This window comes from Phycodurus eques, chromosome 1 (genome assembly GCF_024500275.1).
Source record: "Phycodurus eques isolate BA_2022a chromosome 1, UOR_Pequ_1.1, whole genome shotgun sequence".
Classification (NCBI taxonomy): domain Eukaryota; kingdom Metazoa; phylum Chordata; class Actinopteri; order Syngnathiformes; family Syngnathidae; genus Phycodurus; species Phycodurus eques.
This window is the reverse complement of record NC_084525.1, coordinates 48,103,120-48,119,999: the sequence shown is the minus strand read 5'-3', so window position 1 is coordinate 48,119,999 and position 16,880 is coordinate 48,103,120. Positions and strand designations below refer to the sequence as shown.

At 43.5% G+C, this 16,880-nt stretch overlaps 4 protein-coding genes across 5 annotated transcripts in view; 1 reads left to right on the top strand and 3 right to left on the bottom strand.

Annotated features, from left to right (window-relative positions):
• Nucleotides 1–1,348, bottom strand: part of spen (spen family transcriptional repressor) — a 29,369-nt gene extending 28,021 nt beyond the window's left edge. For both annotated transcript variants that reach the window (XM_061696598.1, XM_061696607.1), the window contains exon 1: nucleotides 821–1,348. In XM_061696598.1, the coding sequence (XP_061552582.1) occupies nucleotides 821–903 (83 nt within the window). In that variant the 5' untranslated portion in view covers nucleotides 904–1,348. The remainder of the gene's footprint in view (nucleotides 1–820) is intronic.
• A 1,902-nt stretch (nucleotides 1,349–3,250) lies between these two features.
• On the bottom strand, nucleotides 3,251–7,104 carry tmem82 (transmembrane protein 82). Its single transcript, XM_061696583.1, is given in 5 exon segments — nucleotides 3,251–4,405; nucleotides 5,357–5,777; nucleotides 6,583–6,754; nucleotides 6,826–6,898; nucleotides 6,965–7,104. Coding segments are annotated over 5 exon segments (993 nt in total). The 5' UTR covers nucleotides 7,056–7,104; the 3' UTR covers nucleotides 3,251–4,169.
• A 117-nt stretch (nucleotides 7,105–7,221) lies between these two features.
• smim1 (small integral membrane protein 1) lies at nucleotides 7,222–10,391 on the top strand. Its single transcript, XM_061696570.1, has 3 exons — nucleotides 7,222–7,405; nucleotides 8,152–8,287; nucleotides 10,268–10,391. The coding sequence occupies exons 2-3, from the start codon at nucleotides 8,193–8,195 to the stop codon at nucleotides 10,389–10,391; spliced, it is 219 nt and encodes a 72-aa protein (XP_061552554.1). The 5' UTR covers nucleotides 7,222–7,405; nucleotides 8,152–8,192.
• Nucleotides 8,734–12,667, bottom strand: mad2l2 (mitotic arrest deficient 2 like 2). Its single transcript, XM_061696556.1, has 8 exons — nucleotides 12,360–12,667; nucleotides 11,981–12,099; nucleotides 11,841–11,912; nucleotides 11,658–11,758; nucleotides 11,487–11,581; nucleotides 11,312–11,385; nucleotides 11,121–11,213; nucleotides 8,734–10,873 (listed from the first exon to the last, which is right to left on the bottom strand). The coding sequence occupies exons 1-8, from the start codon at nucleotides 12,397–12,399 to the stop codon at nucleotides 10,835–10,837; spliced, it is 633 nt and encodes a 210-aa protein (XP_061552540.1). The 5' UTR covers nucleotides 12,400–12,667; the 3' UTR covers nucleotides 8,734–10,834.
• Nucleotides 12,668–16,880: the final 4,213 nt, after the last annotated feature.

Sequence of the window (16,880 nt, the reverse complement as noted above, 5' to 3'; positions counted from 1 at the left end):
CACGCACGCACGCACGCCGCCTTCCTCGGCTCGCTCAGTGGAACCCGTGCAGGCGCGGAGGGAGGCATCTTCCTCCTGCGCCATCGCAACGGCGATGCACGTCGTCGCGCAATTCGCACGCACGCTCCGTGCTCGCTCGCATTGACGTTGTGCATTTGATGCGGCGACGCCTCGGACGGGCGGAGAAACGCAGACGCGGATGCTTTGCGCGGTTTGGCGTTTTGGGGGCACGCGCGGACGCAGCTGTGATTTCCCCTGACAGCTTGCAAGCGTGCAAGGCGCGCGACAATTGACATTTCCCCTCACGATGCCTTCGCAACAATAACTCCAGAATCGAGCCCAGCAACAAAAGACACAATGACAACCGCCTGCGTGTGCTGGTTTCAGGGAGTCGCGAGGCTTCCTACTGCAGTGCAATCACATCCAATTTGCAATCAATAAATAAATAAATAAATAATAATAATAAAAAGCCCACAAAATAAATTGCGGCTGCGCGACGTCTGCTTACTATTACTGACCTGTGTGGATTGGGTCTAAAATCCTGCAACACGCATCATAGCTCACGCGCGATCGGATCCCGATTCACAACCACTGAATATTGACGGTGACGATTCGGCGTCCCATAACCAAGGAAGTTGCTTTTACGGCGTTTTGGCGCAGGTGGACAGGTGGGCTGCTCGGGGGGGATGGTGGGAATGCCGACATGCACACGGAAACAAGTGCGTGCACCTTAGATGACGCTGATGCTGATTAAGATGGGACGCCGACATGCTGCACAGATGCGAGCAGGGAGATTGCAAAACACTTTCTTTCTACTCACCGCTTAAAGTGCTCGATGATTTTCTCCTCGCGCACGTTTTCGGGTAAATTTCCCACCCATAAATGTCTGGTTTCCCGAACCATGCTGCTGCTGCTGCTGCCGCCGCCGCTGCCGCTGCTGCTCCTCCGCGACCATACAGATCACTTTTGCTATGTCAGTAAACAGGAGAAGAAGAGGTGCGCAACGTCAACGCCACTGACTGCTCGCTGTGCCCCAATGGCAACCATTGGACTTGCCGGGCGCCCCCCCCCCTGCCTTGCACGCTCTCTTTTGACACTGCACTGTTTAAATCGCGACCTTGCACCCCGTGAACGCGCTGCGGGCCGTTCCCGTGACGAGGTGGAGGGGGGGGGGGCGAGGGGGGGGAGGAGGAGGATGAGGTGCGTCCCTGGCACAACGCGGCCTTTGAGTGGCGAGAGAGAGAGAAGCAGGGAGCTTCCTAAAAAGATAGAGCGCAAACTTGGGCTCGTCAGGCGTGGCTTTGTGTGTGTGAGAACTAGCCCCACACACGCACACACTTTCACTCGTTGCGATCACACGCAAGTGCGCATGCGTGAGAACAGCCCTCCTCCTCCTCCTCCTCCTCCTCGTGATGCCGCTTGGATAAATTGGAGTTCCAGGAGGATCCCATCAGCAAAGTACAAAATTACTTTGCGCGAAAGCATGTGGAAATATGCAAATGAGAGTCGTCGCGATTAGCATTGCAAATGTGGATCGCTGCACCACCACCGGTCATTCTGAGATGATCATTACCGATCAGGTCCAACACAATAGCCGTATCAGAAGGAAAAGATAACAAGCTTCACTTTTGATCCTCAGCTCAGATCTTCGCTTATGTCAAGTGAAAGGAATGGACCGGCAGGGTCACGTCGTCATCGGCACTTTCGTGATTGGGATCTGTCTCTGTCTTTTGTCTTGCTCTTCATAACTCGAGTTTCACTTTAACCCGGCCTCAGCTCCGTTTATAGCTAATAAGTAACAAGCAATCAAAACCCGTGTGCATAGTGCAAAGGTTGCAAGCTAAATCCTGATAAACGTTAATGGGAAGTCAATATGATTTATTTATGATTTCTCAATCTTTGTTAGTCGCTCATAGCCTATTTATGAACGGTGTAACTTGTTTTTTTTTTCTTAAACCGTGTCGCTGTTGCTTAATTAAAGCTGACCTGTATTGTCCGCATTGCATACATGTCAATATTCGTGTGTCAAAACGTTTGTATTAAAATCAAATAGAGGAATAGGACTATTTAAAACGACACACAAAAAAAAAAAAAAGTAAACACCTGTGTTCGTCCAACTGCCGTGTTACTATTTTAAGCTTCAGTATCAAGGCAGGACAGCACAAGATGGAACGAGGCAGACAGTGAATGCAGTCTGCGCGTGCGCACAGTCAGCCAATCAGAGAAGGGCACAAACGAGCCGCGAGCCTCCAGAGGGACACGACGTACAAAACAAGTAGACGTCGGACATTTTCTCCACATTTCTCACTGACTGTGCGCGGCCACGCGTGGAATGTCCTCCATGGCTCTGTCGAATCCGTCCTGTGGTGGAACTGTATCCAGTTGAAAAAAAGAAAGAAAAAACAAAAGACAATAAACCCGTGGGAGTACAATTTGCAAAACAAAGTGATTCTCTGACTTGGATTATATGACGGGAACGGGAGCGCGAGGCCGTCACTGTCGATTCCGCACGGAGTGACGGGGCTGATGTACAAAAAAACAAACAAACAAACAAAAGCCTCCCCCATGGAATAACGTAATGCGAACGACAAAAGTTAAGACACAATCTCGGCGCCGAAACGTGGATTTCAAGTCATGTGGATGCTTCGTGAGGCGTCACGACAATGGACCGTGAATATAAATGGTCACTGCTGCGTGATGAGAAACCGAGAAACCTACCCCTTGTGTTTATTTCACTATATAAAAAGAAAAAAGAAAGGATGTAATATTTTAAGAGTTCGACATCATTAAGTCGCGGTGAAGCAACGCGGTGTACTCGTTGTCAAACGCCATTTTGTGTGATCTTAATACAAAGGGTGTCGTCAGCCATCTTGCCCCCTTTCTCCTCGAGCAGTAGTCAGTTGCGATAGGACATTAAAAAAATGGTTTAAAAAAAACAAACATGTTTTTACCGACCGAGTGGCAGTGCTCCCCACTGCACACTTGTTTTCTCTCCTCCCAAGCTGGTTATCGTGTTGTCCCGAGGTACAAGGAAGTGTGTTCACGTCATTAGTTACAGGTGCTGTTCCCAAAGCGGCTGCCATTTCAATGTTTCAATGTTGAGCTTGGTGTAATTAAACATCACTTTCGCCACACGCCTAAACCGGGTGTCGAGTGTAATATTGGCCGGACTCAGCAGGTGTTATTTTGCATTGTTGACGTTTAGCCACGTCACATTGTGACTCCTGAGGTTCCAATTTAACAGGTTGAAACACAATAGTTCATGACGAATCCAGTACAGAACAAACCAAAGCAAATGTATTTATATAGCGCATTTAATACACAAGGTCACTCAATGTGCTTTACATGATTAAAAGCATTTAAAAACAAAGAGAAAACAGCTTATAAACATTTAAAGCCAAGTGTAAAGACTTCCTCTTTGTTCTGGTCAGAACCCGAGCCGCAGCATTCTGAATGAGCTGCAGCTGTTTTATGCTCTTTTTAGGGAGTCCAGTCAGAAGGCCATTACAACAGTCAAGTCTACTTGAGATAAAAGCATGGATGAGCTTCTCCTGGTCTGCTTGACACATGCAAACCTTCACTCTACAGAAGCTTTACCTGACGGGCCTTCAGTCGGGTTAACGCGATTAACGACAAATGGAAATCATTACATCTGATGCTCATCTCTTCGTCTCTTGGTTGTCTTTAGTGCTTTTTTTTTTTTTTTTTTAATAAACATACCTTTATTAATACTCTTCAACCTGTCCACATAAAATAAGATGTACAGTATACAATTGAATAATAAAAGTTTCTGATCAACCATTTACACATTTGAATTACTAAGACTACAATCAAGAGATAATACTAACACGGCATTTTACAAAAATTCCCTCAGTCACTTGGTTTTGCTCAAGAATATTGTGAACAGGATGGGAGAATCAACATGTTCTGAACTCCTGTTTTGATGGCTGTGTTCTGGACATGAGGGAGGTATGCATGGATGTACCTCAACTTCCAAAAGAAGTCCCGATCTTCTTAGGACCACAAATTATTTGAGATCAAATACACAGCACCTCTGCTGATTGCATCCAAGTAGCGCAGTCCATTGTGCCAACACATTATTTAAAAAAAAAAAAATCCATTATGTCCTTCGCTAGAAACACATTTGCACATCTTCAATATGAAGATCATTATTTCCCAGTGTGTTCATACCCTTTTGGGGAGCTTTTGAGGTGAGGATCACCGACCTAAGAGGAGGTCACATCCAGCAGATCCATCGTGGGGATCAGGCAGCTGACCTCACCCAGGAAACACAAGAAAACGTGGAGCACATCAGCCCAGCGTCCAACAGTCAGCAGCAGGAGCGACAACGCACCGAGACGCGTCGCCGCAGGGTTCAGGAGTGCCTGGCTTGTTGGCTGCTCGTCTGCTTAAGGAAGAGAAATTATTGATGGGGCATAATAAGAATAAATAACCCTTTGCTACACATCATCTATAAAGGTCCATGCGAATGTCTTCCCCCCAGCCATCAGTATATACAAAAAAAAAACGGATATTCACAACAGCTATGTCGCTCTTGGCATATATATATATATATATTTTAATATTAATATGTTTTTGCATCTTGTTTGTTAGCCAGTGTCATGTTTTTGCTTTGCAGTGTCTGCAGTGTTTGGGTTTCTCTTTGTGAAGGACATTTTGGAAAGAGTTCTCAATCTCATGCAATGCAGTTCTACACTAATCCAAGTACAATCACGAACAGTAAAAGCCATCAATTAAGTAATGCGTCTGAGACTATTCATGAGTTTATGATGATTACTATTTGCATTACCATTTCTATGCTGCAAAAAATGACTTGGAATTTACTTAAATGTGAACATGTACCTCAGTTGCACATGATTAAAATATGGTGTACTGACATGTATTATTATTATATTTTAGAAGAGAGGAAAATTATTTAACAGCCGATGTAAATGTTCAAAATTAGGAGGTTTTCCCCCCCCAGTGTATACTTGGGATATTAAAGATCCGGAAGCGGCACAAGCAAAACAACATTTTAAATGTGAGAGACACCACACAGTCCAAAAACATATCTCCACTGACTATAAAAGAAATGGAGCAATTAAGGTACTGTATATGTGTTGACTGAGACATCTCAAGCGCTTTTGTTTTTCAGTCTTCGCTGCATGTTTTTTGCTCGTTTATACGGACACTTATGTGATGTATTTATTTTTTTCCCAGTCCTGTAGGCCATATATTTTTAAGGGTAATGTAAGTCAAGTTTAAAATAACTTAAAGCATATTCTGATCTTATTTTGTGGTATATTAATGGTTGAAACTATGAATATAGGCGATTGTTAAACCATTACAGTCTCACCCTGCATGTACACCACCAGCAGAGCGTAGCAGATCGTCAGCGGTGTCCAAAACCTAAGCGCTTCCATCGCAGACAGGAAGTGCTGATTGATGATCGCTACCGCCGCCATCACAGCCACGGCGAAGGCGACGACGAGTGCCTTACACAACGCGGACGGCAGCAGAGGGCCGCGGCCAAACGCCAGCAGGCTGATGCAAATTCCGCAGTAGCGCTGCGAGCTGTGCAGTCCGTACAGAGCGGCGACGTGCCGCTGCAAGGCCGCGGCCCGCCTGGCCAGCCAGCAGCTGAGTGCTGCGGCCAGGAGCAAACACAGGCAGCAACGCGGCGCCCCTTCATGGAGGAAGTGCAGCGTGCAGCTGAGGGCACATCCCAGGGAGAACTGGCTTTGAACCAAGCGGCGCCGGAGCGCTTTCGGAGACTCCTGAATCACACAATTGCATAGACGTGAGAAGACCAGGGATCCCATATTTTGGCTATTTAGACCTCCAGAGAGGGACTCTCTAACATGGATTTAGTATTTCATTTCAAAAATCACTTTGGTTTTGTCATATGAGCATCCAGAAAAGGCCCCTCTCTGACAGCTACTTCTGTTTGACCCACTTTTGTATCCGTTTTATCCATATTTGGCTACGACCGCCTCCTTTCCTCTGATTGGTTGGAGAAGACCCAACGCTCACTCCTTGCGTTTGTTATGTTTACAGCTCTGGCTCGGAGCGGAGAGGTAGGCGGAGATCTTCGCAAGTGACATAGATAAGCTCGAGAAATTCTCACGACCTGATTTCAGGCCTGTCGGCAGAAAAACGTCTGTAACTCACAATGCGTGGATGATTTTAATTCATATTTCACGTTTACTGAGGCACCATAGAGCCAATATAACATCCTAAATACTAGAAACAAATTGGTTTACTGAAATATGGGACCTTTAAAGCTGCAGTGCGCAGCTTCTGTCGCCCCAGAAAGATGGAAGTCTGCATTAGAAGAATAGAGTCGTCGCTTTGATGTGGTGTGAGCTATGCCTAAGTCCCTGCCTCCTCCCCGCTGTGTGATTCTGTTTTTATTTTGTTTCGAAGGACAGCCGGTGGCGAAAAAAAGATGTTCTTCAGAGGAGGTGTTCTCATCTTCTGCTACAGAAATGCAAAATCATAGGTGTCGTTAACGTTTTACAAATGGAGACAAGGGGGCCGGCACAGGTCGATTTCCAATTTATGAGGCCATTGGTTTCTTACCGGTCCCTGTGTAACCCATCCAGAGACAGCTCGAAGACAATATTCCAGCACCACCAGGGAGGCCACACGAGAACTTACAGCAGCCAGCATCCCGGCCACAAAGACAAAGCGGAGCATCCCCGCCAGTCCAGGACGAACCCTCCTCTGACGAGATGCATCTTTGTCACTCCAACTGTGGTTTGCAGAAGGTGGAAAAGAGCCATTATGACTTTGAATTACAAGTGCAATGTCAAATATCCTTACCTTGCCTCCTCCACATACGAACGCACTCTCAGAAGGGAGCCGAGCACAGAGATCCCACACGCACCAACCAGCCCTGCACGTTACGCACCGCTTCGTTGCATCAGACACACGGGAACTCAAAATGTGTTTTGAGTCTCACCTTGAAGCAGACGGCACAGCACATTGATGTTCAGAGCCCACCACCCTGTCAAGTAGGATGTCGGAAGCAGCGATGTGATGAAGGAAAGCATGGCACTTGAAGAGAACTCATTCAACGGCAACAGCAGGGCAAAACATTTAAATAGTCATACGTATACTTTGCGGTTATTCCGCGTGGTTTTACAATAAGCCGTATTGTTCTTTCTTTCTGGTAGTTCGTCGTTGAGCTTTGCCCAATCTGAAGCTGTTCCAAAGGTCTGCGAACAGCTGATAACAGCAGGAACGGACAGTGACGTCACAGGGCTTTATATGAGTGAAGCGTGAAACAAAAATGTGACATATACCTCTGGAAAAAACTTTATTCCAGACCTGGACTAAGGCCGCAGCACTTGCCAAATTTCTATGGGAATGAATAAGGAATCTAAAGACCTTTGCTAACGCAGTAAGTCCTGTTTGTTGCTAAAATGTTTGGATTTCATTCTGTTAAATTTGAAATCAGTATTCAGGTTTTTACCCATAAAATTAAATATATGTAAAAACATTTAATATATTTCAAATGTTCCCCCCCACCCCCATCTGTGTCCACTTAAAAAAAAACATTCATGATTGTGTTTGTAAAAATAATAATAATTGTATTTATTATCATCATGAATTTGAATGAAAGTGTGTCCAAAACTCAGTTTCCCAGTTCCCATGGAAAGATTGCAAAAGTCTTCCACACATACAAGGGGGCCGCTGTATATTTTTGTCACGCTCCAAGGCCACATCATGTCATCTATTAATTTAACAGACTTGTGGTTAGAAAAGAGCAGACAAGGACAGTCTTAATCTTAATCGCACTGCTCACCCTTAAAGTCCACTTTTTGCACCGTCAAAGTGTTTGAAGTAGTCACCAACAAATAAAGTTGTGTCCATCAAGATCTTGATTGCCCTTTTGAACGAGTGATATAAACTTCCAACATGCCAGCACAAGAGGATAACAAATATATTTATTGCTGGGTGAACCCAGAGAACACATGAACTATGGACCGGGTCCTGTGGCCATTCTTCACGCTCTCACAGAAAAGGCTTTTAAAGATAACTCGACTTTTAAAATCCCTGAGGCATCATACACACACGCAGGTTAATTGCTTGTTATGTTCTTAAATGTCGATGTTTTCTATCGCTCACACAACTTCTTGTGCGTAGACATAAAAGACTGATTTCAGAGGAGAGCGAGGACTTCCTAAATGGATACCAACGGTGCCGGCAGTGTGCAATACGATCGCTGGAATGAGGACAACATCAACATGAATGTGGAGGCCTCACAATCCACTGTGACGAAGTGAGTACATTCTGATTCAGTGGTACCGTGATGTTTCCACACGGCAAAACCTTCCCGACGATTATGGCTCAAAGTTGTCTGCTCAACTCGGTGGATCCCTTCAGAGCCAACGTCAGTCAAATAATTACCGGTACCTCACTGCATGTGTTGTTTTGCCTTTTTCGGAAAGGCCAATGGCAAGAGAGAAAGAGTGACAGGACGTTAACGTGAAGGGGATCCACATCCTTAGCAGGGGTGTACAATTACTTTTGTCCTGAGTATTTCAGCGTCATAATGCATAGTCCAATTCCAAAGACGTTTGAAAGTTGTGCAACATGTCAATAAAAACAGAATATAATGATTTGCAAATCATTTTCAATCAATATTCACTAGAAAGACAAGATAGTTAATGTTCAAACTGAGGAACATTATTGTTTTTTTTTAAGTTTATTTATTATTCTTTCATTTTGAATTTGATGTCTGTGACAGGTTCCAAAAAAGCTGGGACGGGGGCAACAAAAGACTGGGAAAGTTGAGGAATGTGTACAACATAGTGTATGCTGCCATCCAAGCAACATCTTTTTCAGGGACGCCCAAGACAATGCGAAGCCACATTCTGGATGTGTTCCAACAGCGTGGCTTGGTAGTAAAAGTGTGCCAGTACTACACTGGCCTGCCAGCAGTCCAGGCCTGTCTCCCATTGAAAATATGCGAGGCGCATTATGAAGCACAAAATACAAATAAAAGACCCAGAACTGTTTAGCAACTGGAGTTTTACATGATCAAGCAAAAATGGGAAAGAAATCGACCTACGAAACTTCAAAAACTAGTGTTCTCAGTTCCCAAACCCTTATTCTTGTTAAATGGAAAGGTGAAGGTAAAGTTGCCCGTCCCAGCTTTTTTTTTTTTTTTTTTTTTTTTTTTTTTTTATAAATGTGCTGAAGGCATCCAATTCAAAATGAGTGATTATTTACAAAAAAACCTCAAGTTTATCAGTTTTAACATTAAATGACTGAAAAGGATTTGGAAATCATTGTATTCTTGTTTTTGTTTGTGCTACACACCATCCCAACTTCACTGGAATCGGGTTTTGTAGTTGGAGACGATGCCAGTAGGCAAGGGGATGACAAGCAAAATAAAGCTCTTTTGAGCCCATTTTAACCACTCCGGTTGCAATGGTACCTTGACTTACGACTTTTTCGAATTACCAGTCGTTGCTCGATTTTTTTGCTATGAAGTGTGAGCAAAATAAATGGAGATACGAGCACTAGATGGTGGCAGCATTTTGGCACATGGTGAAATATTCGCGATTGTCACTCACAGTCGAACTTTACTGTCAAACTCAACGGAAAACAAAGAGAATTAAACTTTAAAACAACCACATCACTTTGAATATCCGCTAGCTTAATGCCAAAAAACGACAAATATTACTGCAGCTTACTGAGGCATTTAGTTGTGAAACTCTTCCGTTTGTGTCTGTATGACTGTAGTATACTGCCCCCCTGTGGCCAAGGCACGCATACAAGAATGAGCATAAGTGGAATGGATTAATGGCATTTCAATTCATTTGAATGAGATCTGACTGTTTTGAGTTACGAGCATGGTCACGGAACGAATTAGACTCGTAAGTCAAGGCACCACGGGACGGTGGTTTAATTTCGGTAGGTTTCTATTCCCTGTTTTTGTCCCAATTCCCAATGGGTTGATAGGACTCGCGGAAGATGCTCCATAAAAGTTTGTCGCGCGATCCGCGGACTGATGAGCTACTACTGAGCTACGGAAGAGTTGAATTGTTTTAAACCACTTCCTCGTACTTTTTGGTTTCCACTTTCTGAGCGCCCCAGAGCTTTTTTCAGTGTTGTGCGTGTGTGCAAGCATGAGCGACGAGGAGTTAGCGGTTTGCGTGTGCAGTTTGAAATCATACTCCTATGATTACGCTATACGTGTTATGGATGCAGAGAGTCAGCGTTAAGATAATGTTCTTTGTTGTGTTACATTCAGGCTCTACAACAGAATGTGCACCGGCAACACTGGCATCGCAGTCAAGGCTGCCGCGGCTCTGGCCGCACTGGTGTCCGTCTACATCATAGGATACGTGACAGGATACTACGTGCATAAATGCTGATGGAACCCGCAATAGTTGAAAAGGCCTTTTTGGATAATCTATCGCAATTGTCATTTTCAGTTTGCCACAGAAAAGGGACAATCACAAAGCAATTCAATCATGAATGAATACATCTGACATTTCCACTGATTTATTGACAAAGAAACATTTTGCTCCTGATTTCGCAACTGTCAAGACTCCGAGGGTTCATCCATTGAGTATGAATATTGTGCCACTGTGGCATTGGAAATTTAAATAAACAATTGGTGAATTTGAAGTTTCAACGATTTAAAAAAAGACTATCATGTGACAAAAACATGAGAAATATTGGTGTTGCAAATGTAATCTAGTCCATGTCCAAGCTTACTGGTGACTTAAAGATATGATATACAGTACTTGCTCGTGGAACGTTTCATTCTTCACGCCTGTACCATCAACTTGGCCTTGTGTGTCGCTCATTCCTGCTACATCTTCTGGGCTCGTTCCTCCACATACAGCTGCATCTGTTCCAAACAGACACAAAGCACAACATAGTATTGGTCAAGTGCAAATGCTAGAACACTCCAAACATTTGTCCGTTGAACACAGCAGAAATGAAAGCATTTGAATTCACAATTGCACACTTGAGGGAAAACTATTCGTCTCAATCATGTAAAACTGATCATTATGACAAGGATGTGCCACGACAGCCCAGAAGTGCAATGGCTCAGATTTCAAATGAGCGTAACAGAACTTCGTACGCTCCTTCACCTTCACTATGTCGGACGTCAAGGTCTTCAGTGGGATGAGTCTGGGCTCCTGCATGTAGACCTCCTGCTCATCAGCAACTATCCATGGGAAATCCTATAAAAAGACCAAGCCCCCAAATTATCACAAGGCGCATATCCACGGGACTTTATCATTGTTTCCCACCCTAAAAGCAATGTGCATCCTGTTCATACCTTGATGACTTGAACCTTCTCCATGTTGCGTGTGGCAGAATTTCTCGTATGAACTAATACTGTGAATGAACAGTCTGAGACAGCAAAACACACAAGTTAATACCAATTCTGAAAGGAAACTCAAGATTGTCTAACAAATATTGTTGTCATTGTATCTGTTAAAATCCGATTGTACCTTGTGGATTATTGTTCAAAATAGCGTCACACACACTGATCTTAAGAATGAATGCCCTCAGCAGCTGCTCCACATGAGACAGTAAAGTGTCTGAGCTAAAACAAATAATAATACATTAAACAAAATATATATGTTGCTTAATATACTGGTTGTGAAAGAGGGGGTGCAAACCTGATCGAGAGCAGTGGCGGTTGAGATATCTCAAACACAAATCTCTCAACTGGATGATGCTCCTTGTCCATGATGACGACAACCACCTTCTCGGCATCATTCTGCCAAGAAAATCGAGGCGCTTGGGAGTGCGCGGGGGGAGAGCAACATATATGTAGAGCACCAGAATCACACGAGTCTTACCTTTTCAATAAGCGGCTTTATACAATGAAGTGTATCTTGGATGTACTGGTTGAGCTCAGGGTGACAAGACATCTGCAAAATTCACAAAAGGTTTGAGCTGAGGGGAGAGCAACGGCAACATCTCAAATGTTCATCTGTACCTGCACAGGTACGTTGTACTTCTTTCTCTTCTGAAATATTCCCGAGGGATAAACTTCACGGACGTACAGGATGAGATGAATGGCAACTTCCAGGAACTCGCACAAAATGTCAGCAACCACTGGCGGAAAACAACCGAGTTCATTCTTCTGATCGTGTGTAAAGAAGCAACTCCACACCACAACAAACACAACGATAACGCTGATTTTTGTTGTTGTTGTTGTGCTGGTGAAAAATAAAAGGTGATTCTTCTTCTATTCTATTCTATTCTATTCTGTTCTGTTCTGTTCGATCCGAGTTGAGAGAAAGTTGTCTAGGTTACTGTTTCACCACAATGCCTTTTTCGTGTGTGTAAGACGGTTGAACTGTTCCGCACCATACCTTGTCCAAAATTGAGATCTTGCCTTGTTAAGGTCGTCATGATTCCAACAATGGAGACGTGAAGAAAATGCTTGCTTTTTATTTTTCGTCGCTGTCAACCCCAGCTACATACCAGGGTTCAGAACGCAAAGTGAAGTAAATCTCAGATTTAAGAAGACGACTTTTAAATGTAACTAAATGAATACACGCATTTAAAAAAACAAAAAACAACAACAAAACTATATTTCACGGCCCACATCCGTGATTTGCCCGCTGGTTGCGTTCGCGAGAATATTCAATCATACGCTGCGCACGTCAATGACGTGACAGTCAATGTTTACAAACTGCTTCTTGTCCAGGGGTGATGACGTAACGGTGAACGCTTGATTTATCACCGCGGGGAATATGTATTTAAAACACGTGACTTAGTAATGTTCAATGTGGATTATTTCTTATTATTTGCATTTAATTTTGTGATTTTTAACGGAACAAGGTGCAAACACAGTAGTTAAGCGTAGACAACGATCATATTTTCAGGCAGGGTATCGGTAGTAAAAAGCGCTGCTGTAATCCAATTATTTTACAGATAAAACGGAGACACATTTCTCCTGATACTGTACAAAATTAATTAATTAGAACATTGATACATACAATAAACGTGTGCCGTCAATTTACCATTACACTTTAAAATTGCTTTATTTTTGTGTGTGTTATGCTAATTGTTAGCCTGTGTGGCTGTGGTGTTTTCCATCGTATGCATGATGGGGGCTATGTGGTGATTTCAAATACACAATGTGTCTTTGTTTTACGGTTAAAAGCTGGAAGCCTTTTTTTTTTTTTTTTTTTTTTTTTAAAGAATAGTTTTATAATTACATCAGCCGAACTGCTGCCCGTTGTGAAGTGAGTGGAGCCACATGCCACCATACAGCACTCGTATCTCAAGTTAGGGCTTGCAAGTCAAAGCGAAAATCGACAGCTAGTATCAAGTGTGGTCACTCGTATCTCAAGCACTACTGTTATATGAAAATGACTCTTCAAATTCAATACAATGAAAGAAAATATTGAGTCCACTCCTTTGTTTTTCCATCGGTGAGTGTTTTGGTGGTGGTTGGAACTGACATATTTCATGTACAAAACAGGATAAAATCTTATTACTTATTAGCAAAGTACGATTCCTTGGGGGTGCCTCTTATTATTGCTTTAATAAGATCGTTAATAATTAAACGTTTTATTTGATTGATTTGTTCACATCTTCCATTGGCAAATACATAGCAGTAAAGTGATAAAATGGCCTTTAAGTTAATTTACAAAACATCCACATCACCACTTTTTGAATGTTTTAGACACATGCACAATAACCACATTATTCTTGTTTTGTTTTTGTTTTTTTTAATTTCCTTTTCTTCTGAAAAAGTGTCACCCCGAACCCCCAGTGGAAATATATATTGTCATAGAAATAAGAAACAGTAATGCAAAAATGTATGGCGTCACATTAAAATACCGAAGCACCACAATAGTGCTGTCGATTGTGCAGCATAAACAAGTTACAGGACATGAACAGTCCTGGTGGAGGTAGATATGTGAAGGAAAAAGTGACAGCATTTGGCAGAAATTACTTCATCGACAGCTCACTGACACAGTGAGATTAAATACATTTGTGGCCGAGCTTGAAGCCAACCACATACCTGACCCTATTGATCGGTTTCAGTCTGTTAGCATTAATAGCTTTGATGCCTGTACTCCAGCATACCGAACCATCAAGGATGGTGACTTTCGGAAAAATTGGATCACCCTTTTGGATCAACTTATTACACACATTTAAAAGGACCAAACCTCCAAAAGAAGTTGAGTCAGCCCTTATAGATAACGCCAGCGTTGATTTGACCATGTCACCCCCCACTTGTTATCCAGGCGGCGACCAAGCTATAAGACTTGAGAATGTTGACATCACTTTCACTGATGTGGACTGCTGAAAATGGTGGAATGATGGTGTGGAAATCCAGCACAATCTCCCTCATCTTTAGCGACACGGGATTTCCCTACCACCACCTTGCAAAGCGGCACACACCTCTCCCTACACACACACGACATCAGTGCCATCAAAAAATGTCTTTGGTTGACAAGGCTGAGTTGTACCAAAAGTCCTACATGTAGATTGTGGCATTGTGAGCCAATATCCTTGGCGGGGATCTGATGTTGCAAACCAGACAGAATCAGAGACAAAGCTGTTCAGCCTGAAAGTCTGCTGACAAATAATCCGCATGGCATGTAGACCTCCACGTGCATGTTTGGCCAGTTTTGGTCGACGCAGGAGCATTCACATTAGGTCCCTAAGAATTGATTCCAAGAGTCACATTTTAATGCTTTATGTCTGCATCTAATTAGGGAGGCGTTATGTCCACAATTTGGGCATAAAACCGTAGAGGACTCAAGAGACTCCTGTGCTATTTTTATAGTTGTTTTCATCTCTGACAAGTTGGCTTTCCTATTTTCAGCAAAGTCCAGTAAGCTGTTCTTCTCAGTCTCTGCCTTAAATCTCAGTGGCATGAGTTCTCGGTCCACAATCATTCCTCCCCTTGGCTTGTATGGCGCCCGACTGGCTGTGAGGCCTGCGCTAATTCTGATGGGCTCCAGTTTTTTTTCTGGTGCCGGCTTCTCTCTTTTTGACGATAATCTTCCCTTAGGTTTTTGAGACACAATCGGTGGAAGCATTCGTTGTTTATGGGTCTGGAAACCTTTGCTTTCCTCTTTTAAGAAATCACCACGGGCAGGCTTTGTTTTTGGTGTTTTCTGAGAAATGGGTGAGAGTTTTGCTTTGTGTGTGTCTGGCAATAAATTGGTCTGTATCCCTTTCGATTTTATTGTCACTGATTCACCACACGTTTTTATAGGTGAAAGCACTGGCTTTGACTTAGGCAATATTGCTTTTTTTTTCTCCGAGCCACTCTTTGGTCCCTGAGAAGCATCTTTTTGTGGGATAGGTGAGAGCCGCCGTAGCTGTTTAGGCAGCTGAGGCCCTTTCTTTTCCTCCTTTGAGAGTTTCTTCATTTTATGTCCCTCAGTTTTGCCTAGGATAGGGGGGATGACTGATTTTACAGAGTCTTGAGTTAATTTTGTATCCTTTGGGATCTCTCGCATCTGTGGTTTTTCTATGTCTTCAAGTGGTGGTGTCACTGGAAATGCTGTAGATATATCATCTATATCTGGCAATGAAGTTGATGTGGCAGCATCTTTGTACGGCGGTTCACTGGGTGGTGATGGTGCTAGTACCTCTGTATCTGATACTGGTTCAGGGCTTTCTTTGATTGGTTCAGGCTCTGGTTCAGGCTCTGGTTCAGGCTCTGGGTCAGGCTCTGGTTCAAGCTCTGGTTCAGGCTCTGGTTCAGGCTCTGTTTCAGGCTCCGGTTCAGGCTCTGGTTCAGGCTCCGGTTCAGGCTCCGGTTCAGGCTCTGGTTCAGGCTCTGGTACAGGTTCATCAGGTACAGGGATTACTTCCTCTTCTAACTCCACTGGCTCAGCTATGACCTCTACATCAGACTCTGTGTTTTCTTCTTCCTGAGGTGAAGGTACTGGTTCCTCTGGAACATCCACAATTTCTTCAAGTGGGGATGGCACTGTCTCAGTGTCCTCTTTATCAGACTCTGTGATGTCTTTGTTGAGTTCAGACAAGTCTTCTGTATCAGATAAAGTGATCTCTCCATGTGGAGATAGCACCGGGCAAGGTATGTCCTCTGTATTTTGCTCTGATAGGTGTTCAGATGAACTGCTCTCACTGTCTTGTGATGCCACTGGTCCAGTTAAGTCTTCTGACTCAAACTCGACAGTCTCTTTCTGCGGCGATGGAACCGATTCAGGTAAGTCTTCTGTATCAGACACAGGAGCTTCTGCTACAGATATCTCCTCTATAATTGGTTCAATGTTTTCTTTGGGTGGTGATGGCACTTTTTCAGGTAGGACCTCTATGGGTGATGGCGCAGTAGATAATTCTTCCCAATCAGGAACCTGGGTTTCTCGATGTGACACCGATCCTGATAGCTCCTCTGTATTTGCCACACTGACTACTACGGTAGAAGAACTTGACACGGTTGACATAGGATAGTCCTCGGCTGTAGTTTCTGTATTGTCGATTTTTATCATTAGATCATATTCTACCAATGTAAATGGTGTTGGTATTGACATTTCCTCTGTGTCATTCATGGTGACTGACAGAGAGAAGGAACTTGACACTGTGTATGATGGAGACTCTACTACTGCTACAGTTTCTTGGGTCTCTTGCATTTGGTTGATCTTTATTGAGAAGTCATACTCTACCGAGGTACTTGGTATTGGTTCAGATACAATCATTGTATCAGAGGCAGTGATCTCTCTGTGCGGTTCACATATGTCCTCTGTATTTGGTTGTTCCGATATACCATCTGCATTAGACAATTGTCTCTCTCCATGTAATGGTTTAGATATGTCCTCTGTATTAGATATATGGATTTCGCCATGTGATTGTGGCAACAACGCTGGTCCAGATTCTGTTTTGCTCACAATAAGTGA